General features: G+C 43.1%; 1 protein-coding gene across 4 annotated transcripts in view; it reads right to left on the bottom strand.

Annotated features, from left to right (window-relative positions):
• Positions 1-17001: 17001 nt before the first annotated feature.
• Positions 17002-26236, bottom strand: part of Tmem260 (transmembrane protein 260) — a 65318-nt gene continuing 56083 nt past the window's right edge. For 2 of the 4 annotated variants that reach the window (XM_035452536.1, XM_035452537.1), the window contains 3 exons: positions 24432-24485; positions 22059-22149; positions 17002-19325 (listed from right to left, as the gene is read on the bottom strand). In XM_035452536.1, the coding sequence (XP_035308427.1) occupies positions 19023-19325; positions 22059-22149; positions 24432-24485 (448 nt within the window). In that variant the 3' untranslated portion in view covers positions 17002-19022. Of the gene's footprint in view, positions 19326-22058; positions 22150-24431; positions 24486-26236 lie in introns of those variants that run through there. The other 2 variants (XM_027386568.2, XM_027386570.2) reach the window with 2 other exon arrangements.

The raw sequence follows: 26236 nt of genomic DNA, 5'->3' as shown, positions 1-26236 counted from the left end.
TCTTCCCTGCCCAAGCCTGTTTTCTGGTTCCTAACAGGAAGTTTAGATTGAGTACGGAGGTTTGTACATTTAAGCAGTCCTAGTCACCACTGTCTCATCCCTAGTCTTTCCCAAGGTGGTCTTGGTAAGCTGTCAACTGTGTAAAACCTCTTCCCATAAGATAAGCTTTCCCTCTGGCTGGCACCAGCCTTCTCCATTTTTGTGAGTGATTTCTGGGGAAATTCTGACTTCTTAGGGATCACTGTTTCAATATTGTAATAGTCACAGAGAGGAATATAAGTGTCTCTTTAGAACATCCTCACTCCTGCTAATGGTTACAATATAAGCTGGGTGGCATGGTCACAATCAGTTCTTCGGCTGCCCGATCTGCAGCAGAATAGCATAGCCTCCTGTGGACTTTGATTGCTTACTCTTGAATTTGAGCTGGACAGAGAGGCATGCTTTGCCATGGAGGCTAGAGTCATGCCACAGGCAGAGTTGGTTTTCACCTGCTAGCTTTTAATTGTGATGAGAAGGACACACTCTGTTGAACCTGAATGAACGAGAAGCTGAACAAGCCAGCCCCAACTGTGTCTGTCTTGGATCAGCCTGACCCAGTCTACTTACAGGTGTCCAAGCTGCCGCTCATCGGTCTTTGACTCTCTTTCTACACAAGCAATCATCCCTTTTGGCTTGTTTTTGTTTTCTTATGGGTCTTATGATGTCACTCAGACTGACCTCAAACCTTTTTTCCTCATCCTTCAAGGTTGTCACTACGGCTGGTTGGTCTATAATTGCTGCTGCTTCCTCTTCCTCCTCCTTCTTCGGAGACAGGGTCTCACTCTATATCTCTGGCTGGTCTATAACTCAATATTTAAAACAGGCTGGCTCTGAACTCACAGAGATCCACCTGCCTCTGACTCTTGAGCATTGGCATCAAAGGTGTGTGCTACCACCCCTGGCATGTAATAATTACTTCTTTTACCTATATCATGCCTTCAAAGAGCCACAGGTTATGGTTTCTTTTCTTTTCTTTCCTTTTCTTTTCTTTTCTTTTCTTTTCTGTTTTTTGTCTGTTTGTTTTCTTTTTGCTTGTGTCTTTGGTTAAGGTCTCCTTTAGCCCAGGCTATCCCAGAACTGTAATCCAGAATAGGTAGCTGATGCTGACCTTTGACTTCTGGTCCTCCTGTCTCTAAGTCCCAAGTGCTAGAAATTACATGCATGACTACTCCTGGTTTGTATTTCATAAGACATAACATGGAGCAAATGCTTAAAAGTAAGTGAGAAATGATAAGATTACATGGCCAATGCCCATGGTGAAAGTCATGAGTATCTTAAAACTTTGGGACATCTGACCTGCTCTTCTTGGGCACAGTGAGATGGCGTCTGACCCAGCTGATGTCAGGGCCTCTTCTTCTGCAGGGATCACACGGTGGCTCTCCATGGATGTAGGGATCTCCTTCCTCAGTGGCTTGCAGGTGTGTGCGGTCCCTGCCTCCACGTGTCTTTTTGACCCTGTGTGCTTCCTGTCCCTTCTGCTGTCTGTGGTTCCTGTTGTCCTATCACAGCCAATGCCTTTCTTGTTGACCTCCAGTCTCTGCAAGCCTTGGAGCAGTGTGTTTCCTGCTGTCTCATGGGTCACTGGAGTACCTAGAAGTTATTTTAAGTTATTTTAAGCAGCTGTCTTCCTGTACCATGACTTTGCTCCAAGCCTGAAGTATCTGAGGACAGATATACATTGAAATGGGTGTCAGAGGATGGCCTCTGAAGCCATGATTGGAAAACCAGAAGCAGCTTGGTTGGCCGCCTTTCATGCTCTCTCTCTTCTAATCCATGTACTGGTGAATATACTCTGGACTCCCCAAATCAAACTTATATAGTGCTCTGTTTGGCCCTCTAGCACTTAGGAAATAGGGAGTTCCTATCAACCTTTGCTTTCCTTTGCCCCCTCCCTTCCTCCCTCTCTCCCTTCCTCCCTTCCTCCCTCCCTCCCTCCCTTCCTTCCTTTCTTCCTTCCTTCCTATTTATTTAGTCAGGGTCTCATGTGGCACAGGCTGACCTTGAATTCCTGATTCTCCTACCTCTGCCTCCTGAGTATGATGGGAATGATAACATTATGGGTGTGTGTCACCTTGCTCAAATTCATTAATTTGTTTCTAAATGCACATTTGTTTTCACTTCTCAAGGAACCGATCACTTTTGCACACTGTTTGTAAATACTCCTTTTCAAAAAGTATATTTTCATTTCTGCAATTGTTTAAAGAACATTTAATCCAACCACCTTCCAGATGCCACCTGTGCCTGTAGCGCATTAAAATGCGCTTCCCGGATTTTCCTTCAGTGAGGCTTTGGATGTCAGTAGAACTCACTTATTCGGATTGGTCATTTGGGATCTGGGGGTGGCAGTGGTGGCACACACCTGCAAGTACTTTTTGCAGGGAAGCATAGGCAGAGAGACTGGGTCTCTTTGTTGTGTAAGTTTCGTCTGACATTCAAACATCCTGCAAGGAAGCTACTTAAGAAGGAAGGTGGGGGCGCACTGGACACACCTTTAATCCCAGTACTCAGGAGGCAGAGGCAGGAAGATCAACCTGGTCTATAAAGTGGGTTCCAGGACAGCCAGATCTGTTACGCAGAGAAATTTTGTCTTGAAAAACTATATACAAACGACAACACCACCTCACACACAAATAAGGAAGGAACACTCAAAATAGCTCAGGAAATCCCTGAAACTGACCAGAATCACTAGGCCCCTCCCTCCCAGAGTAAGCAAAAGCTGATAGGTATCACTTTCAGAAGAAGCCAAGCTGCAAAGAAGGCTCAGACCAGACCAGGTTTAGTTCAGAGTCGCCTGGAAAGGACACTCTCACTGTTGAACTGCCTTCAGGTTGTGCAGTGTGTTCCAAGTTTCCCAACCTTTCTGAGCTGTCACTCATGCTGGGATGGGCCTTGGTAATGCAACTGATTTTGAGTCATTTCTGTTTACTCCCCCCTCCCCATACTCCTGTAAGTAACCCCAATAAAACTCATTGGTTCACCGAGTTGACTTTGGAGGTATCTGTACTTTGGTGTATTGTGGAATTTCTATCTGGGGTGATCAATCCTGTGGTTTGTCTCCCCAGAAAAAGTTTAGTCACACAACACCTGTGCTCACCAGTCACTGCCTGTGTGGTGAAGGTGAGGCAGGTCCCTGAATTTTCGGGTGTGGATCTGTCGGCTACTCAGTGATTCTGCACGGAGTAGTTTGCAGTTACTCCCTGATTGTGGCAGCTTCCTGGGAGTGACAGTGGCGTCAGGTTCTGGAGCAATAGCTCCTGTTGTGTCATGGAATTTCTTGGCTGTAGGAAACAGGAAACTGCAGTTCCAGATGGTCTGGTCCCATAGAGCTGAGTCAGCCCTCTTGATAATTCTGACAGTCATCCATGCTGCTTTAATTAATACATTTTTCTTACCAAACCAGCTGGGTCAGGTCTGTCCTGTACAAGGAAACCCTTACATGTATGCCACGGAGGGGGTCATCTGTGATAACAAATACAAGTTCTGAAAGAAATGATTTAAGATAAGAAAAGCAGCTACCTACGAAGAGAAGCCCCATTCTGACTTTTTCATGGTCAGTGAGGCTTTTGGGAGACAAAGTATGGCTGGTGACTCTTTTTGGGGGGTGCACATGCATCTTTATGCGACAGTAACAATGACAAGATGGTGAGGCAAATGGGCATCGGTGCTCTGGGGGCTCTCATTTCACACTGCTCTGAGCTCAGTCTGATGGCTACACCGGCTCTACTGAGAACCCTGCAGGCTATGGTCTCTTAACACCCCATCTTGATGACAAGCAGCCTCTCTCCTTCCTGTTCTCTTTCTCAGTCACCTCCTCTTACCGACCCCCTCCCCACCCCAACCCAGCACACACTGGAGCAGACTAGTGAAGGGACTCTATGGCAGCAAAGTCATTTCAAAGGGGTAAGGCTGAAAGATGTGCTGTAGTGCACATCTCCAGAAGGGAGAGTCACCCAGTAAGCACAAGGAAAGGAAAAAGAAACCCCAACAGCCAGGAGGGTGCTGACGACGGAACTGCATCTGGGAACAGACATGTTGTTCATTCTTCTGCTGGCCCAGAGGTGCAGTTCTCTGTCATGTCTGTCTGTCTGTGTCTGCTCCCCCCATCCCGTGTGTGTGTGTGTGTGTGTGTGTGTGTGTGTGTGTGTGTGTGTGTGTGCTGAAAAAGACTAGTGCTTGAGTTTGAGCATCTAAATCAGTAGTTCTCAACCTTCCTAATGCTGCGACCATTTAACACAGTTCCTCATGCAGTGGTGACCCTGAGCCATAAAATTATTTCATTGCTACTCCACAGCTGTAATTTTGCTACTGTTAGGAATTGTAATGTAAATATCTACAATGTGACTCCAAGGAGGTTGCACCCCACACGTTGAGAACCTCTGGTATAGAGGGACAAGTGGGACCTTGGCCACCTTTAGACAGGTGCTTCTCCTTTGCCTGGAAGCCTGCTCCGTGGCAGTTGCCACCCATGCTTATCTGATCTCCCAGATCCCGAGGTGGCATCTAAAGATGCATAGCAGGGCTCTAGTGGGTGGGAGGGTGCTCGTGAGCTATGGGTATTGACAGCCAGGATTCCAGGCCCATCAGGTTAATGCCTGCAAAAGTTTTGATCAGAGAGCATGGATGTGATAGCCTGTGGCTGCCCATTCCCTGCTACCAGATACTCAGGAAATCTCAGTTGCTGGCAGGAGGAGGCCTGAACTTTTGTCTTCACTTTTTGCCTGTTAGATTTTATTACGTTCTGTTTTCCTTCAGCCTCCTGGCAGTCAATTAGAACACTTAGGGGTGAATGTTTGTTTACATATGTCATGTAGCTGTCCCTTCGGGGGTGGCTCTATACGTCTGAGGCAGAAGACTATGTTTGTATTTCAAACTAAGTGGAACTGCCAAAAACCACTCCCAGGCTGTGGGAAGTTACTAGCAAGGGAGTGCACGTAGATGGCCTGCCAGAGACTCAGCCAGTAAAGGCACTTGCTGCTGTGCAAGTCTGGCAACCTGAATCGGATCCCTGGAACACACAATAAGGTGGAAGGAAAGAACTGATGTCACCAAGTTGTCCTTTGACCTCCATGTACATTCTGGGGCATGTGTGCCCCCACACACCATATATATAATAAAAAATAAATAATTTTAAAGCCAAAATAAATCTTTAAAAAAGAGAAAAATTGGTCCCAGTTGTAAGAGGGAGAGGAGTTAAGCCCTGGATAGCCAGTGCATTGGCAATTCCTTGTTCTATGAGACCCATGCCTGTCTTAGCGACTCTGTGCCTGTCTGTGATCGTTTTCGGGTCTGCTATGTCTGTTGTTATAAGAATTATTACCAGCAGCCTTCCGAATGTCTTGCCAACTAGCCCCTCCAGAAATCTGAAGACATAATTCTTTTCTTCTCCAAATTTCCCATCTCTAAGCCTTCTAATTCTCCTTCAAATTTTCATCTGTAAGTTAATGCAATCCAATAAAAAAAATAATGTGCTCTTGAGACGTTGACACGCTCAGAGCCATTTTATCCTGCCCTAAAGCCTGGAAAGTTTGAATTTTCCTCCAGATAAAAAAATAGTAAGAAATAATAGAATAATTCACTGTACTGTAACAATTAAATCCAGCAATTGAACATCACGCATTGGTAAATACAATGCTCACAACAGATGAAAGTCTCCCATGTACTTAGAGACAGAAACAAAGTTCTAAATCGAAAGCATCTATTCCCAACCACATCCCGAAATGTAAATAAGCATCCAAGCATGCGGCTACATATCTTTACAGAAGCAATTACAAACAAGCCTTATTATCAGTCTAGGGAAGTCTCCAGTGCACACAGTCTTATCTGCTATGCCCCCTACTGGAAAGAATATGCAAGGCCAGCTGCATTATTTCTGATTAATTTTTGGCATCATTTCTCCCTGTCTGCTTTAGGAATGCAAGGCGTGAAATTTATAGTAGCAGGTTTAATATTCCATCTAGCCAAAATGATTTCGCTGCAAAGATTTTACCTTTGGTGGAATATTTTGGGTTGGCTCCACTACCCCCTCAAGAATATAGATTGCTTCTTGCTTTCGTGGCAACCCCTGTCCAAATTCTTTTTAAGCTGTCACCCAGCTCAGTACATGGCAGGAATAATTTCATGCTGAGGGAAACGTATTTAATTCCACATCTTGTAAGAATAATTACTTAGCATAATGCCACTTAAAATGTATTTTTATCTGCAAATGCTAATGAAGCTACAAAAGTCTGAATCATCTTTTTAAAGAATTAGGATATTAAGGGTGCTTTGCCTCCAACTCCCTTTTCTCCCTGAAGAAGAATCCAGAACCCAGGGTGGGACTAATCTGAGAGAGGCTCCTGCCAGCTTCCAGCTGGGCACGAGCCTGCTGGCCTCATGGGGAAATTTAACCACAGAGGCTCCCTCTGAGTTTCCCCAAGCTCTGAACACAGAGCTTCAGGCTTTCTCAAGAGGCTCCCTCCTCACCCAGGTCACCTGGATGGCCACTGGGAGGGAGCTTGGGCCCAGGGCCAATGCAGGCCACCAACCTTAATGGCCTGGCTGGGAGCGGGCTATGGCCTTTGTCCTTAAGAATCTTATCTCTTTGATCATTGGTGCGCCCAAGTAGTAAAGACCACTGTCCTCTCTATTCTTCTTCCCATGGCCCAAAACAGTCAACAAAGGATGACAAGAGTTGCGGGGAGATGACTGCTTTGTTTGGAAGCTCCTTTGAAATCCCTTTCGTTTGGAAGGGTTAGGTTGTAGAATTACCGAAAATGTCACAATTATTCAGGAGGCACCTATCCACTCTTCATCCAACTTCACGCCGTAAAATGCGTCACACAGCGTCACAGAATGCACACTGGCACAAGGCTGCTGTCTGTACCACAGGCTTTAATGTCACTGGTGTGCATTCTGCTGCCAGTATCCTTAGTCTTCAGAGTTCTGTGACACCTTCCTGTTTCTTTTCATCTTTCATGACGTCAGAACATCTGGACAGTATTTGACAAGTATTTTGTTGTTGACTGTCTCTTCTTTGTGGGATGTTTTCTCACCATCAACAAGTAGACATTTGAGGCAAGAATACTACAGAAGTAAGAGTTCTTTGTTGGTGCTCTGTGGAATCAGGGCCTGTTTTACAGCAGGGCCAAACAGGGACATGTGCTGAGGCCACCTGAGACCAGGGGTCCTTGAGGAACCCGAGCAGTGGTTGTAAGGAGAACTAGATAAGAACCTGGGCCAGTGACATATTATCGTCCCTCTTTATTTCCTTTCTGTTATGATCAGGGAAACGGAGAAGTAGGAATGTTTCTTAGGAATGCTGTGGGGAGAGACAGCACTGATTTTGGAAAGATCTGATACCATTAAGGCTGGCAGGAGGCCAAGAAGCAGCCGAAGGAAGGCAAGGCACCGAGCGAGGATGTGCGTGTGCACAGCAATGAGCCAAAAGGAATGTGCTGATGAATGACCGTTTTTTGAGTCTAGTGTAGCCCTTTCTGGATTCATCAGGGCTTGCGACGACCTTAGAATGAGATGCTGACATCTCAACAGGTGGAAACCAGTGAATGTGTATTGAATTTCCTTGCTTAGGTAAGATTTTGTAGTGGTAATGGGGTCCTTAGGTACTGTTTTCTTTGTCTTTTATTTATTTATTTATTTATTTATTTATTTTTATTTATTTATTTTTTTACTCAGGGTTTCTCACAGAGATCCGACTGCCTCTATCTTCTAAGTGCTGGGAGTTAAAGGTGTGTGCCACCACTGCCTGGCTAGACTTGCATTTTGCCTTTTTTTTTTTTTTTTTTTTTTTCTTCACAGGAGTTGGGGTCCTGTCTGCTTGGTATCTCTCTGATAGTCGCTACTCAAGCCTGGCTCATTGTAGGAGCCCAGAAAATGCTTATTAAGGTAATACATTTTTAAAAAGATGAGTTCATCTGGGCTGTGGTGGCCCATGCCTTTAATCCTAGAACTCCGGAGGCAGAGGCAGGCCGATCTATCTGAATTCGAGACCAGCTTGGTCTACAGAGTGAGTTCCAGGATAGCCAGGGCTGTTACACAGAGAAACCCTGTCTCTAACCCCGCCCCCCCAAAAAAAGAGTGAATGAGCACAGTGTTCACTTTCAAACAGGTTCGTGGGCGTGCCACTCTTCCTTATTTAGGAAGTTTATGAGCCTCACCTCAGGCTGGATGTGAGAACCCAGCAAGGGTTATGCACACAGGACTTGGAGCTTCTTGCCCTGGGTGAACCCTGCACACATGTGAGGTGTCCTGACAGGAAGAACTGTCCTCTGGGAAGTCCCTTAGCCTGTGAATCTGTATCATTTGTAGGGAACCGAATAGTATCAAACATATAGATGGCAAGTTCTGAGCCTGGGAAGAATCGAGGATAAATGACCATGTGAGGTTTTCTTCTCGTAACCCATAGTTTTGGAAAACGAGTATCAGAGAATCAGTCATTGGATTAGGGCCATGTGGCATAAATCATAAAGGTGGTTTTTACACATACACACATCCCCTCCTCCCGTGTGTGTGTGTGTTTATCTTTACACACATGCAAGACTGAGACATGTCTCACGGAGACTGGTCTCATTTCTTACTTGCTCAGCGATATTGGTTACTCTTTCATGATTGTCAATTATCTACATAACTTCAATAACATTATTTATAGTTGTTATTGCAATTTAAATTGACTCATTAATCATTTCCACAAAGAGCTGGGTAGATGACACAGGTGGTAAAGCATGTGCCACACATGCATGGTAACCTGATTTGCTCCCCAACATTCATGTAAAACACTGGGTACACTTCACACGATTAAGCCCCACCACTGGAGGGACAGAGACAGACAGATCCCTGGGGAGCAGGCCAGCCAGCCTAATTGACAGACAAGCCAAGGTGAAGAGCTCCTGAGCATCAACACTTGAGCCTGACCTCAAGTTTCCACACACATACAAACATGTATACCTGCACATACATGACCAGGCAGCCCTTGACCCATGCACAAATTTCTAGGTGTGTATTTAGAGAATATATATTTGGTTTTTCGAGACAGGGTTTCTCTGTGTAGCTTTGGAGCCTATCCTGGCACTCACTCTGGAGACCAGGCTGGCCTTGAACTCACAGAGATTCACCTGCCTCTGCCTCCCGAGTGTTAAGATTAAAGACGTGTGCCACCAATGCCCAGCTAGTGAGTATATTTTTAAGCACTCGAGAAGTAAGTACTAGGAGGTCTTTTTGTTGTTGTTTCTTTTTTCTTTCTTTTTCTTTTTCTTTTTTTTCTTTTTTTTTAAGATGGGGTTTTGCTCTATAGCCCAGGTTGGCCTCCAACTCACCATCACACCTAGCCACGAGGAGGCTCTGAAGACCCATGCATGTTACTAAGAGACATAAAGCAAATAACTGTTTTTGATAATAGTCAACAAAGCAACCAAGACTCTGAGCAGTTTATGCACAGAACTGCATAACCCATTGATCCACACAGTTCCATAAATCTCACAGTCCCACTGTGGAGTCTACTCAAGCTACACTCCACAGAGAGGGGAATTAAAAGTTGCAGAGCTGGAATGACCTGCTCTCACTCGGGGAGCTGGGAGGCTAGCTCCAATTGCTGCTGGATATGTTGCTTCTAGAGCAGTTCCAGAAAAGGTCTATGCTTTCTAGAACAGCTCCCCCCTTGGGACTTGGAACAAGGGGAGCTGGGAAGGATTAGATTTCTGTGCTTTGGCTCCAATGGAGGCACCGTGAACACATCAGTACACACCATTTCACGCCCATCTTCAAGCAGTAGTCAGAATGAGCTAGAAGCTTCCCCTTGCCTAACACATCACAGGGACTGCCTGCAGGAAACAGCCCCTGGCTACGGGAGCTTCCAAGGTGAGACAGGTGTTTCTCAAGGTCTTTTCTCAAACCAAGTGCGCCATTAAAAAGAATAGAGTCTCCATCAAAACTGCAAGCAAGTCACGGGATTCATCTAACTACATCAGCGCTATTATTGTGGGATCTAAGGAGACTGCTGTGAAAGAAAACTGCAGTTTGGATTTATTCTTAGACAAGTCCATACCTTTTCTTGGTACAGATTAGCTCACGATATTCAACAGAATTGGGCTTTTTAAAGCAAGTACTGGTTTGTTCATGAGAGAACAATCAAGAGGAGAAATACTGTGCTACTAGAGGCTAGCCCTATGCAGTAGGCTAGCTTTATGTCTTTATCAAACATGCAGGAAGCACACAGTACAGTTTGCATGGTTACAGAGGAGGGGTCTTAATTTCATGGGAGGCACCAAAGATACTTTCCTCCCAAAGATGAAAGGCCAAATTACCTCCAATTCTGAGTCAAGAAAAAACTAAAGTGGCCACTGAGGCAATTCTACAAACTGCCAATGTTACCAAGACTATTGTTATAATAGTCTTTACTATTCTGTTTGTTACAATTATATGTAAAACTCAGCCAAATTTGGAAATAACATCTAACCTACATGGAACTGGCTTGTAATTAAGCTAGACGTGTGCAGTTGATGAGATGGCTCAGTGGTTAAGAGCACTTGTTGCTTTTGCAGAGGCCATGAGATGTGTTTCCCAGCACCCACATGGTGGCTCACAACCATCCTTAACTCCAGTTCCAGGGAGTCTGATACCCTCTTCTGACTTCCTTGGGTACCAGGCACATGCACGGTGCACATGCATACATGCAGGAAAAACATTCATACACATAAAATGTTAAAGTTTAAAAATTTTAAAAAAGCTAGATGTGTATTATTTTTAATATTATGAATGTGTATGGTGTGTGTGTGTGAGAGAGAGAGAGAGACAGAGAGAGAGAGAGAGAGAGAGGAGAGAGAGAGAGAGAGGAGAGAGAGAGAGAGAGAGAGAGAGAGAGAGAGAGAGAGAGAGAGAGAGAGAGAGAAAGCCTGTCATAATATGTGTAAAGAGGTCAAAAGACAACTTTTCTCTCTTTCTACCTTAACCTAAGCTCTAAGCATTGAACCCAGGTCAGGAGTGTGTGACAAGCATTATGAGCCATCTTGCTAACTCAGTCTTTTTAGCATTTTAAGTAAAGTGGCTGAACCAATCAGAGCAGTATAAATGCCAGCTCAGGATGCTCTTTTTCTCTGCTATCGTGGGCAAAGTCAAACTCCCAACTAAATGAACATTCCATGGAGATGGGGCATGTTCTGCAAAACAAGACTATGCTATGACTATGTTTTGAAGTTGGTTTAGGCAAGAGAACGAAATCTAAAAAAACCAACATTTTCCAAATGGAAAACTCAGCTGCTGAGTCAGCTGGAGCACAATTCATGCTAAGTCCTTGGATTTCAAAGTTACTCATCACTCAAAACCCTTCCTTCTTCCTTCCTTCCTCCCTCCCTCCCTCCCTCCCTCCCTCTTTCCCTCCCTTCCGCTTTCTCTGTTTTTTTTTTTTTTTTTTTTTTTTTTTTTTTTTTTTTTTTTTTTTTTTTTTTCAAGACAGGGTTTCTCTGTGTAGCCCTGGCTGTCCTGGAACTCACTCCACAGACCAGGCCTGAGGGCTGGGACTAAAGATGTGCACCACCACTGCCTGGCCAGAACTCTTTGGGTACACATTCCTGAATCCAGAATAGGCAGGGAAATTTTCAGTGGAAAGCCAGGGATGCATCCAGTCCTGCTAAAAGAGGAAAAAGAAAGCACATGCTGGAAGGTTGGACCAGAGAAAGAAATGCACGTGTGGCTCTTAATTTCCTGTGACAAGGGGACTCTGATTTCACATACTATCTTTGGGAAAGTTAATCATAATTTGGATATAGCTGCTTATTTGATGTCTTTCATGTGCCTTAGAGTTGGTGGCAGGATGCAACTGGCTTTATTTCACCGTGGGGAGAAGATTCCCAGACTGTCAGCTAGCTCATATTTTGCTTCCAAATTCATAGCTACTTAGGCAAGTGACATTAGCCAAACCATCTATTTACTATCGGCCTAGGTTTGTGCATGTGTGTGTGTTTGTATGTGTGTTACTTGTAAGCGTGTGGAGGCTAGAAATTGACACAGGTGTCTTTCTAAATTGCTTTTCACCATATTTTTTTGAGACAGTATCTGTCACTGAACCTGGAGCTCACCAATTTGATTAGACTGGGCCAGCCATACCCAGGAGTCCTTCTGGCACTGCTTCTGTGGGATCATACCCACCCATGCCCCTTTCTGTTTTTATGAGACAGGGTCTCATTCTAGTTCAGGCTGACTTAGAATACTCCATAGCCCAGCCTATCCTCCAACGCTTGGTGATTCTCCTGCCTCCTCCCTAGTGCTGGGATTAGAGGTGTGAAATACCACTCCTGGTTTAGGTGGATAGAGAAGGTATGGTAGTCTGTATTCAGTGATCCCTTACAAGTCATTCTGGCATTAGGTTTTCCAAAGCCAGTATCTTTGAAACATAATTACTTTTTAATGACCCTTAATAAGAAACAGACTCTATTCTATTCTATTTATTTATTTATTTATTTCTGCAAACTGCATGAGGCTTTATTGTTTTTTAAGGAGCTAACCCCATGTTAGCACGGGTCTTTCACCCACCTGCCATGGTGGATGGCTTGAAAAAGACAGCTCGAACCCGCTTCGTACAGATCTTTATAGGACAGCATAAGGGGAGTGTCCAGGGGTATGCACAGGCTCAGGATTGGTGTGCCTCCAGGCTTGGAGGGTTTTCCCTGTGTTGATTGGCCAACTGGTTCTATTCTTATTTTTAAGGCAGGGTATTCTCTATGTAGCCCAGGCTAGCCTCAAACTCATGATTCTTCCACTTCTGGTCTCCTGAGTGCTGGGAGACCAGCTACACATTTAGATGTGACTATTATTCCTACATTTAGTATGATGTTACACATAACTATTTGCATATACACAACGTGAACTGAGTTTTAAGAAACAGTCCTCCCTCATGCTTTCTGGTATTTCCCCTCTATTTCATCAGGAAACGGGTCAGTTCTTACTGTGTGAACTTTAAGACCCAGATGCTCCAACTAGAAGCAGCCCTGCATGCTGAGAGACTGTTCTCCACAAGGCAGCTAAGTGCATAGGTTAGTGGTTCACGTTCTGATTGCTGAGGGATAAACAGTGATGTCAAAACCAGTAACGGAAAATGAATATGCTATGACTTAAACCACAGCAAGCTGGATAAGAACTACCACCCAGGAGGCCTCTCTATAAGGAATCACACTATTTTATACTAAACGTTGGTTTTCTGTTCTTCTCTATGCAAATATTTTTAAAGATTTATTTAATGTGTATGATTGTTTTGTCTGCATGTAAGTGCACCATGTGCCTGCCTGGTGTGGGATGTTAGAAGAAGGCATCAGATTTCAGGAATTGGAATTAGAGATGGTTGCAACTTGCCATGTGGGTGCTGGGAACCATACCCAGGTCCTTTGCAACAGCAAGTTGCAACTTAACTTCAGAGTCATCTCTTTAGACCCCATCAATCAATCAGTCCATCCATCTACCCAACCATCCATCTTTCTATTATTTTAAAACTTCCTTCTACGGAAGTTTTAACTCTTCAACCAAAAGAACCTGAGTTTTGATGAGAAGATCACCTGCCACTTGAGAAATTCCTTAAAAGCATTTTATTTTATTTTATTTTATTAGTTCAAATTAGGAACAAGCTTGCTTCAGATGTCAATCCCTTCTCTCTCTCCCTCCCCTCCCCCAACATCCCACCTGCCCCTAGCCATCCCCCCTCCACTCCCCAGGCAGGGTAAGGCCCTCAAAAGGGGCTCCCCAAAGTCTACCACATCATAAAAGGCATTTTTTTTAGTGCCTGTTGCTAAAGCAACTACAAAGGATGTTTGGTCTTGTGGATTTGGTGGGGCTGATTGGACAAAATGATACACCACGGCTCCAAATGCCACTAGGATGAATGGAGGTGTTGGAGAGGCAGGAACTATGTGGGGTTTTTTGTCTGCTTTGTTTTTAATTTTGGGGAATTTTCTTTGGGGGGATGCTGTAGGGCGAGGGATGAATATGGAAGGACTGGCAGGTGGGTGAAATTGGTGTGCATGGTATGAAATTCCCAGAAGATCAATAAAGAATTATGTCAAAAATGTTATTAATACAACAATCTTGCAGTGTTTCCTTTCTACTTTCAAAGCTGATCTTCAGGGAAGACACGATAAGATGATTTGGGTTCTCAAAATCTTCATTGTTTCCACTCTTGTAGATTTGGGGTTCAAGACTTGGTACACTAGTATCGTGGGACATTCTTGTCTTTCATGATACTTCTGGGGATGATGATAAGTTCCAGGTTGTGGGCAATTTATCAGGGTCAAGAAGGCTGGTCTAATTCCCCAAACAGTAATCTCTTTAGTTTTTAGTACAGACTTTCACTGATGAGCAACAACTATGGGTATTAATTAAGACTACTTCCAGTGGTTCAGCTATGTAAGAGAATAAATATTTCACTTGTTGAAGGACATTTAAAATTTCTACTTTAACATATTTCCTTACAAAATAATCCTTTTAAGGCAACACTTATGAATAGAGATGCTGACTTCGATAAAAAGGCCAAAATTTAAAATGTATATTATTAGTTTATAATATGTAACATGTACCAACATAAAGACTTGATTCCAGAGCTGGGCCTGAGTGGAGGGCACTGGCTGTATTGTGTTTTGATCTATTCATTTCTCTTCTCTAACAAGATGTACACCAGACACAACAATTCTAAATCACTCAGTTATGAGTGGCTTTGGCTTAGTTCTCTATTTTTTGTTTACACATGAATTTAAGATATCCTCATGTCATAGCACATGGACAGAAGGTTTACGTATGTTTGGACACTGTAAGCTGAGCACTGAGGAGGAGTACAGCCCTAAGCTTCATGCTGGTCTATTGACCATTATTTTAAAACGAGACAATCTCAGCAACTGACAATTTTAAATATATTCAGAATATCTTTCTGACTGAAAAATTTGGAAATTAGTCTTTACCCATAACACACTGGTTCACTCACTCTCTCTCTCTCCTCTTTCTCTCTCTCTCTCTCTCTCTCTCTCTCTCTCTCTCTCTCTCTCTCTCTCTCTCACACACACACACACACACACACACACACACACACACACACACACATGCCAGTAAATTGCTTGCTGGCTTCACATTCATGGTTTGAGGACCTCTATCTGCCCTTCCCACCAAACACCATTTATTTTTTAACAGCATGAGCTAATCCTTCTAACACATGTTGTGTTGGTGAAGAGTTATTTCTTTTTTGCTGAAAAAACAAAACAAAACAAAACAAAACAACCCTTTCAAGATATATCCAGGTTAGTTTGCTTCCCTATATCCCAGGTAAGCACACTGTACCCCTCCTTGGGCTTTCAAAGATATCATCCATGCTGATCCAAATCAAACAGGCCTTCGGAGTCCTGACAATGACGTCTTCATTGAGAATGAGCACAGCTAAGCCTCCACTCCTTGTTTGCTCTGCAGTGCTGTGCCAAGATCTTGGCTTTTAATGTTCCCAGCATCCTTGGAAAATCACTTGTTTGGCATATAAGCTTAAGAGTGATTTTGCATCCACAACAAAATTTGAGGATAAATGAAAATCATGTGAATCTCTTAGGGGTCTGTCTGGAATTACTTTCTTTACCTAGCCATAGCATTTGAGTAGTTCAGAATCTTATTACCCTACGATAGAGCATCTGTAAAATTACATCAGAAATAAAACAAAAGGATTTGCTGTAATAGGATTCATTTTTTAACCTTTGAAATTGAAATTTTTCCTGAATATTAAAAGCACTCATTTTAACTACTGATGGATATTATTGGGAAGTACGATTAAGGAGTCACAATGTTTAACTTTTAATATGTAAATTTAGAAATCTACTCTTCATATCCTAATCTGATGACATCAAGTTATCAGCAGAGTATATTAACCTGCCCTCCCCAAACTGGCTTTAATTAAATCTCTTAATGGCTAAACATCATAGCTTCATCATCAGAAAATAACATTTACAAATTCTGTTGTATGCTTGCAAAGTAATACATTATTAATAATTTTATTTTGGCTACACGTTGAGTAACAGAACTACATATATTAAAGGTCCTTTAAAAAAAAAAAACAAGAGAAAATAAAACACTAGGAACTGTACACACTTCCACCAAAGGAAGCAGAGAAGGATGATGCTTTGCTAGCTAACATGGAAGCCACAATGCTCTCGTCCTGTGCCCTCTGGTGTGGGCTTGGCGTCAGAGCCCAGGCAGCAGGGCACTGCAGTGTGTGGAGAGACAGACAGTTCCGTTGGCTCCCACTTGCTCCTCAGGCTAAACTCCAGGCAGAAGTTGGCTTTGTGGGGTTCCTGTCAATCTGCCAACCCACAGCACCCCAGGGACACTGTGAGGGGGACGCTGGCCAAATCCTACATGAGAAGTCATCTCCTTCACACCCTTCTCAGTACTGGGGCTGGACTAGAGGAGCCCTGTATCTAATTTTATGATGTTAGGCTCTAGCCCAGGAATAGTAAGAGAAGCAAGGAAAAGCGATTTCAGCTTCTCTCAGGAGAAAGGAGAGAATTTTTGGAAGCCTCTAACCTGGGAATGAAGGCCAACCAAGCTAACCAACCTTAAATCTTAGCTCCACGTGCTGTTTTTCATTTCCCGGTGGTTTTAATAAATTTAAAGAGTTGTGACTTTCTGTGTCACTGGCTACATATTATTGCTTTGTCAAAGACAGTAGTCTGAAGTCACTGCTGCACAAATACCAAATAACACATGTGCTGCTTAAAACACACTCAGAAGCTGGCAGGCCAACATGCTGACACACATTTAAAAGGTAGGTGCTCTTCCAGAGGCCTTCCTTGCCATTCGTAAGGCTACTGACAGGAAATGTTCCTTTTAATAAGGTTCTGAATGTATTGCATGTATATGTAGATTCTGAGGTGAGTCGTCCCACATGTAGCCAGATGTTCAGAAACAGACTCTGTCACCACACATACTCAAGACATTTTTTTCTGGACCAAACAAGACTTTCTTAAGAAATGTTTGAATTTTATTGTCCTCCCAGGAAAGTGAAAATCATAATCTTACATAATTTTTTTGAATGGATAGACTTAGACAATTTATCGATGCTTCCTTCAATTTTCACACCACACTGAGCTCCAACAGGTTTTTGTTTTAAGGTAAACCAGGTTTCTGGCTCTTCCCTGTGGAGAAGTTACTTTCAAGTCAGTGAAAGTTCTTGGCCCATGATTAAAGTCTTTGCCAATTAGTACTCAACAACTTCAATTCAGTTTTTTCTGGTTCAAGATGAGCAGGAGCCTAATAAGGCTGTGATAAAAGGGCAAAAGGCACCGAGAGCCAAAAGCGGATTAATGAGCTCCTCCATGTATTTGTCTTCCTAACAGCTGAACTGTTACAACTATTGACACTCTTCAAAAGGTTCCGCTCTGAACCCTGTCCAGGCCCTGCAGGCTCCAATGGACATCTTCAAACCCAGAGAATGGAGGGGCAAGAGCTTCCCCTGTGTGATGCCAAAACCAACAAAGCCCCATGGATCAGGTAATGAAACTTCAGCTTTTCCCCTTTGAGATTTATTTACTGGCAGCTGACAAGGGGCAAATTCAGCTCGAATTGTGCAGTCAAGGCCCTGTCAAGCTTTTAGAGGCACCCTTGTCTTGAAGCACCTTCATGACTGGCATTTCACTCAAAAGCCCTCGGCACTGGTCCTTAACAGCTTATGACATCACAAAGGACACTCCAGACAGATGCCTACATGGCATCCTGCAGCATTTTAAAAGAGAATTAGTGGTTTTAATTATGGTCGTAGTATGAAAGGGAACCATGCAAGCTCCACGGGAGACCTTTGATCAGACCCTTTTGCTAGTACAATGCCACGGAACTGTGACTATTCCTGGTAAGGGGCCTTTTCTTGCTGAATGACTCACCAGTGATCTTTGAATGCAGACAAGCTTCTAGCCCTCCCTCTTCATTAGTGAGCATTTCTATACAGGGGCCTATATAGTGCTTGGAGTCTAGGAGCTATACAATCAGGGGGAAAGAATCCCTACAGATTCTGGCCTCTACTTAGGAAGTGCTGAAGGACTCTGAGTGACTTTATTCATTAAAACAGGTTGCTATTAATTAACTGTCATAATAAAATAAAGAACTATTATTATTTGCATTTCTTACTATGTTCCCTTTATTAATATGTATAAAAGATGCCTGTAACAAAAATGAATTTATTGAACAACTTCCCCACCCCCACTCTTGGCCACACTGCTTTGTGCATCTGGGCAGCCAGCTACCTACTAATTATTGGGTCTAGATCTGTGAATCCAAATAGCAGTAAAACATAAATATGAAATTAATTAAGGACATGTTAAATGCCATTTAATTTGCCTGTTTCTGCAACTGAAATAAGAAAACATGAAATTAGCTTTCCTTTTCAGTGACTACAGATGAAGATGATAAAACTCAAAAGTTTAAAAAAATCACATACTTGGCATAAAGTTTCAGACTCTAACAATTATAGTTAACTAGAGTAAAAAGGAATTCTAATGAGGTATAACAAGAATTGTTTTCAGAGACTATGTCACTTGCAGGAAATGGAAAATGCGTTTGGTTTGGAATGGGCATTTTAAGAATATCTTTTTAAATGGATCCCAATAATCACAGACCACAAAAGACTCAGAAACGTTTCAGGTCTGTGGAGACAGTTCCTTCCCATCTACAGCCTACAGTTGGTATATGAAGACTGCAGATGTTTCTGAACGCTTCTCATGGAAATGCTAATTTGGCAACATGAGATAAACACAACTTTGCATAAGGCATACACTTTAGTCATTAATGTGTTTCTGCTGTATACATTACTTATATCCAGGAGATAATTGAGATTTCTACATTTTTGATACAACTTCTTTACTTGAAGGAAAGCTTTTGGACTTTAGCAACTCTGGAAGCAGAACAGCGATCAGGCTGCCACCATTTGCTGGCTCAAGACCTTAAACTCTGAGAGCAGAACAGCGAGCAGGCTGCCACTGTTTGCTGGCTCAGACCTTTTTTGTATTTCTTAGACTTTGCAGTTCTCTTCTGAGGTGCTTGAGAGCAGCTATAATGTCTGCTCGCTGTGGGTCACTCTGTGCTTTCTGAGTGTAGAGACGAAAATGTCTGATGGTTTCAGACAGCAGGACTTCAGGCTTTGCGTCTGTCCCTGGAAGGCGCAGCATCCGCTCGCAGGCGATGGCGTAGTTCTTGTGCCAATTCACTGGGTGTTCCTCTTGAAAGTACACTATCTCCTTATAAAGCTGGAAGACAGCAAATGTTGGCATTCCATTGTTATCTTGACAGATTTTCTCATTTCAAAAACAGAAAACAGAGAGGAATTAATAAGACAAGGAAAAAAAAAATCCAAGCAGCCTACAGTAAAAATCTAATCATTGCCAGGCCATGCAGAAAATACAGGGATGCTACGTAATTACTACAGTAGCAGGAGGCAAATGTGCTTCATCTAAAACTGCTTCTGGGGCTTTGGATGCTACAGGACCCCAAGACACACTGTGTTAGGACAAAGTGCTCTTCCTCCAGAAAGATGTTCTGGGAAAGGATTTAGTTCTAACTGGAGGAAAGCTATTTACTCAACAGGCCGAGCGGCTAAACCTCTAAATTTAGCTGCTGGAGAAAAAAAAAAAAAATCTGTCTTTAATAGACAGTGTAGAAAAAGAACTTGGCAGAATTAAACTTCTGTTTCACTTATTAATATGGATTTTTCTCTACATGGAACAACAGTAGTGTTAGCAACAATCTAATCCAAACAAATCCATTGTTATCAAATGTACTGGCACAACAGAATCAAGACTTCCCCTAAAAGCGCAATGCTGAAAATCTTCATGACACCCTACAATTTATCATCTTCACAGCCAAAACACTGACCATAGAAACACAGAATTTTCATTTCCCAACTGCAGAGGCAGTATTAATTGATGCAAGTAGAATCAAAACATTCTCTCTCTCTCTCTCTCTCTCTCTCTCTCTCTCTCTCTCTCTCTCTCTCTCTGTGTGTGTGTGTGTGTGTGCGCGGCGCGCGCGCGCGCGCGCGCGCGCCCATGTGGAGATCAGAGGACAACTTCTGGGAGGTGGTTCTCCCCTTCTGCTATGCAGGTACCAGGCATCAAACTCAGGTCCTCAGGACTGTTAGCAAGTGCCTTTACCTACTGAGTTACCAGTGGTCCAGAATTTTGATAATGAATTTTCCAGAGGGAATGCATCAACATTAACAAATAAAGACGGAAGAGGACACTAGTTTGCACAGAGGAACATAATGCTTCCTTCTTTAGGAACTTCACCATCACATTAGCACTGTTTAGCTGGAGTGTCCCAGTAGAGTGAGGAGAGACTAGCTTCTGAATTAGGGATCTGGTCACAATATCATGTAGTAGATATGGACCAATTATATTATCTTTTTGTATCTCCTCCAAAGCAGCTAAATGAATGCCCACTGTAAGACAGAGTCCTTGTCAAGAACTCCACAGCCTGTGACTGTCCCTTGGAGATTTCAAAACCCCATCTGTCTTCAAGCTCCTCTCCGAACAGTTTCCCCTTCACACTGGTGACTCACAGCTGACATTTATGTTGGAGTGAGCTTAGACTCTGACCCTCTTAGCTGTCAGACAGAGCTCTACATGCTGCCTTCCAAAATCAACTCCCTCACTGTCCTTGAATGGGGTGCCCTGGAAGACTCTGCCTTTGCCCCTGGGGCTACCTTCTTACAGACCAGCCTCCCTCCTGTCACTTTCTTGCTCTACTATTTATTTGGCCAGCTCATCCTGATATTCCAGCATGGCACTTCATGACATCTCTTCCTAGCACTCAGGCTCAGCTCCCTGGGTCCCATGGCACTTCTGTTAGCACACAAGACTCATCTTGTGACTACAGAGTGGACTGTCCTCAACATCCTTTCCTACCTTTGTGACAGCAGAGACAAGTCCGTATCTACTACAATATGTGGTATAGAGCAGGTGCTCAATAAGTGCTGTGAGTGAAGAATGGATAAAAGTGAGTTAATGTTCAAAAGTTAGGAGCAAAATAAGTCAGCAGCAAGCAAATGTGCTGGTTGAGTAGAACCCTACCAGTTCAGAGAGAGAGGGATTTGGCTGCTCATGTATGCAGGGCCTGAGCTCTGTGTGCATGGACCTTACCAGAATATATGTTTCTACATGGCCAACTGGCTATGTTGTAGTGTTAGAAGAGGCCAGTGTTACAAGACAAATGATACCAGAGCCTTGTCAAAAAACAGTGCTACCACAAGTCTCTCCTCTGTGTGCCTTTCCTGAGGACAGAGTAGCTATGGACTGGGAAGGTGTTGGGCTTCCCAAGGCTAATCAGAAGACAGATTCTCTCTGTGGCTTTTATCTGTCCTCAAGACTCCTCTACCAGCCATGGCCTACCATTTCACAAGCAGTCAGGATTTTGCCCTGAGGGTGACATGGCAGAACTTGTTTTAGTAAAGCTATTATGTTAGTTTCCTCTTGGTGCTGCAATGAAGACCACAGATACTGGCTAAAAACAACCCAGGCTCACTATCTTGCACCCAGGGTGAGCAGCTGAGACATCAGCAGGGCTGCACTCCAGGTGTGCTGCAGAACTTATTCTAGTTTCCAGAATCTTCTGCAGCTTTAACTCACAGCCCTTTCTCTGTCTCCATGGCCAAATCTTTCCCTTTCTGTTCTGCTCCTAACTTTTGAACATTAACTCACTTTTATCCATTCTTCACTCACAGCAGACCCCGTGATCATATTGGACCTAACTGGCTAACCCAGGATAAGCTTTATCTCAAGTCCTTTAACTCAATCATACCTAGAGTACCTTTTGCCACAGATGGCAATGGGGATGCTATTCTGATTACCATGACACTCTACCTTAAATATTGTTTATGACACAATTGAAAGTTGAATATTTCCCCCATATGTACTGCTCTATAATGCTCAAGATAAGCTGGACACCAGAGACTAAAACTGCTGTTGCACACCCTATCTCCACTCTAGTCACTTCTACCTCCCAGGATGCCCGTCAACAAAACGGAAACATACTTTATATGCATGAGTGTAGAGCTGTGCTTTCACATTTGGAGGCACCTTGGCAGTCTCTGCCAGGTTAAAGATGAAGAACGGTGTTTTCATCCTGGGGATGGGAGGAAGAACTCTCATTAGAATCATACCACAGCATAAAATTCCTTTTTTTTTTGTGCATTCTTCATTTTCTTGTGTGCATGGAAATTTACTCTGAAGCAACAGAAATCCAAAAGCCCCCTAAGGCACAGCGCTCACACTCAACATCAAAACCCTTGAAGGCACAGCACTCACACTCAACACCAAAATCCCCTAAGGCACAGCACTCACACTCAACACCAAAATCCCCTAAGGCATAGCACTCACACTCAACACCAAAGCCTCCCAAGGCACAGTGCTCACACTCAACACCAAAATCCCCGAAGACATAGCACCCACACTCAACACCAAAGCCTCCTAAGGCACAGCGCTCACACTCAACACTGAAGCTTTTGGGGAGAAAGTTCATGTCATCACTGTCTGGTTCCCTACAGACGTGCATCACTGTTACAGAAGAGTAGTCAGGGACAGGGAGACTTGCTGGGTTTGTCAGTGCATCCCTGATGGTGCCTATCACAACAGCTTGTGTGGTGTGCAACCAGTTCTTCAAAAGTCGCTGGACTCCTGGAGCACACAAACATTCAAATTGTATTTAGCACACCAATGAAATCAATACCTGCCTGAATAATGACCTGCTTTCTTCTTATGTAATCATCTCCCAGGCTTTCCCACATTCAATCACAATGAACAATTATGCAGTGTATCTTTGATAAGGTTTTCAATGCAAGTATTTGTCCCTGTAACTAGACTGGCAACTTTAGGCAATTTTCTACTCTTTTCAAAAACATGCTGGCACAAACTAACTATAGTACAGCTGTTTTGTACTAATTATATTGGGGTTATACCTATTTAAAAAAACATTACTATTACATTTATTTATTTATTTATTTATTTATTTATTTATTTTGTGTGTGTGTGTGTGTGTGTGTGTGTGTGTGTGTGTGTGTGTGATGGTATGACACTGGGCTACATGTGCTACAGTGTAAACACAGAGGTCAAAGGACAACTTGCAGGAATCAGTTTTCCTTTTCTATCACAAGGAAGTGAGGATCAAACTCACACTGACACACCTTCACCTGGTGAGCTGTCTTGCTGGCCCAAGGAACTATGTTGCTTTGTAATTCAAATTTATTTGTTTTTTAATTTTATGTGTATTGGTGTTTTGACTGCACGTATGTCTGAGTGAGGGTGTCAGGTCCCCTGGAACTGTAGTTACAGGCAGCCATGAGCTGCCATGTAGGTGCTGGGAATTGAACCCGGGTCCTCTGGAAGGGCAGTCAGTGCTATAAACCACTGAGCCATCTCTTTCCCTGAGCCAGCCCCATGTAATTCATAACAAATCTTTAAAGATGTAAATACTTATACCATAACTCAATTCTCAGAACATATCTCTGGAATAGATGGGACATTAATATATTTTTGCATATACATGAGGGACCCCTTTCTGTATGGCTTAGGACTTCTGTACTAATGTTTTGGCTAAAGTTTACTGGTGTTAATTTTTATTAATTTTTTTCATTTATTTATTTTGTGTCTTGTGAACCTGCATGGTATATCTCAAATGTGGTGACCAGAGAACAACCTGTGAGTTCCAAGGATGAAGCTCAGGCCATTGGGCTTGACAAGTGCCTTGACCTGTTGAGCCATCTTGCAGGCCCCTGTTGGTTGGTTATTTACAAATAATGGCAGGGACCAAGAGAAGCAGTAGTGCCACTAAGAAGTGATCCACATGGAACACTGTGTCCCCTCTCTCTGAACAACAGGAAAGTATAGCATCCATCACAGTAAGGGATAATATCTCTTCATGAAGTCTCCTGAGACAGTCTGCATTCCAGGAGGGCAGGGACTTTGTCAAACCCATGTATAGCTTCTGGCCAGGCACAGGACCTGGCCTCTGGTATGTACTAACAGATGCTTTAATAGCAGACTAGCCCGGCACAAATGCAAGCAGGGCTTTAATGCTCAATTGCACCCCATTTTCCCTACAGCCCCTGGCTTAGCTGGAGCACAAGTATCAGAGAGAAGAGTGCCTCAGGGTTATATTGTTGAGCTTTGGATTCCATCACTGTCAGTAAGTGCCCTCAGAAATCCATCTACCTTGTTTTTATAAAATGGAGATAACAGAGCTTCATGGATTTTGAAGATGAGATGATATTAAGCACATATAACAATACAATGTCCTGAACAAAATAGCTGCCCTTAAGTTATTTTTATTTCCACTTGTCCATATTCCCAGAATGAAAAGTGCCATGGGCGAGTTCTTTGCCATATTAATATAAAATGCAGATCAGTCACCTTGCTTGCCACATCTCCTCATTGGCCACAGATTCCCAAGAAGATGGATCAAACCTGCCGTTACAAGAAAAACAGTATCCTTTCATCAGCTACATCACATTATGAACACATAATATCTGCTTTGTAATCATATAAGGCCACTGAAACAGGCTGGCTCTTGATGTATTGACTGTGATCACATCAAAAACTTATGAGTTTCAATAGGTGTGCCTACTAAATCTTAACTGTGCCTCAAGGGAGCAGAGGACAAAGGGAAGAGGCTGTAGGCATTGGGCAGCTGTTCCTGAGCATAAGAGGTGATAAAGTGAGGCACAGGCCATACTAGGACACAGCCAAGAGCATGTATGAAGAGAAGCTTCACTACACTCCTGCTGGGCTATGGGCTGCTTGAAGAATTCAGGCCAAACAATTGCTGCCAGAATGTTATAATCAAAAATTTATAATACAAATTAAGATAAGAAATTTATAATTAAAATTTCTTATGTATCTGTTTAAGCAGAGTAGAGCTATGGAACAATATGTACATGTTTTCCTCATCAGCTATCTGAAGAAAATGTAATTTTCACTAGGTACACCAGGATGGTCTTGAACTCACAATCCTTCTGACTCTGCCTCTCGAGTATGAGAAGCTGGGACATACATCACCATATCCAGTAGACTGTTATTTCCCAACTTTTCTAATAAATAATACAACAATGTACTGTTGGCTCATATTGTCTCAAAAAACTTTCATAGCACTTGTTAATATGATCTTTCCTCTTGCTCCTGAATTATAAACAATAGGCTATCTGATGTCAAATAATCCATTAATTTAAAGACATGTTTATTTAACTGTGTGGGTGGGGGGTGGTGGTATGTACATCAGTAGGCCTGCCGGATCCCCCAGAGCTAGAGTTATGAAGCTAGCATATGTGGGTGCTGGGAACTAAAGCTGGGTCTTCCGCAAGAGCAGTATAGGCTCTTAACCAATGAACCACTTCTCCAGCTCAATCGTTCATGATTCAAATAAACAGATATTTGTCTCAATGAGATTATTTTCTATAGATAAGAGTAAACTTTATGTAGAAATGCTCAAGAAGAGTTGAACAATGCCCTAAACAACATAACAAGACTGATAACAAACAACCACAGAAAAAGGCTCTCAAATCAGCCTTCCTTACAGAAACTGCTTGTCTTTTTATTTTTGTGCTGGGGACTGAATACCCACTCCAAACACATGCTAGGAAAGTGCTGTATCACTGAACTACATGCTAAACTTGTGTCTACATTCTTGGAGAAGGAACATGGCAAGTTCACACATATGGAAATTGTCCTGGCCAACAGAGTGCCTCCTAGAGATTAACAGCAGCTCATGAGTCCCTTCCACTCAAAGCATAGTAAGATATAGGATGTTGGACCATGCAGGGCCATGGCCTGAAGGCAGAAGGTGCCATGCACCAAACTCCTAGGGAGTCCACTCACCCACAGCCCTCCTTTCCTGATAGCCTAGACAGAGGAGAAGAAAAAAAGCCATTTTTTTCCTGTGATGTTTTATGATCTTTTGTGGGCAGAAAATGATATTAATAAAAAAAAGCTGAACATTAAAATTAAAAGGCATCTTAAGAGCCAAGTGTGGTGGGACAGGCCTGTGACTCCAGAACTAGGGGGTGGGAGGTTGAGGCAGGGGACAAGCCTGTGACCCCAGCACTGGGGGGCTGAGGCAGCAGGACCCCGAGTTTGAGGCCAGGCAGCATAGTAAGAACTTGTCTCAAAAAAATCAAAACAACAAAAAAGGTAACTCAAAATGTAGCCTTTTTTGTTTTTAG

Source organism: Cricetulus griseus, assembly GCF_003668045.3.
Source record: "Cricetulus griseus strain 17A/GY chromosome 1 unlocalized genomic scaffold, alternate assembly CriGri-PICRH-1.0 chr1_1, whole genome shotgun sequence".
Taxonomy (NCBI): Eukaryota; Metazoa; Chordata; class Mammalia; order Rodentia; family Cricetidae; genus Cricetulus; species Cricetulus griseus.
The sequence above is the reverse complement of the archived record's forward strand: the minus strand, read 5'-3'. Positions and strand labels throughout refer to the sequence as shown.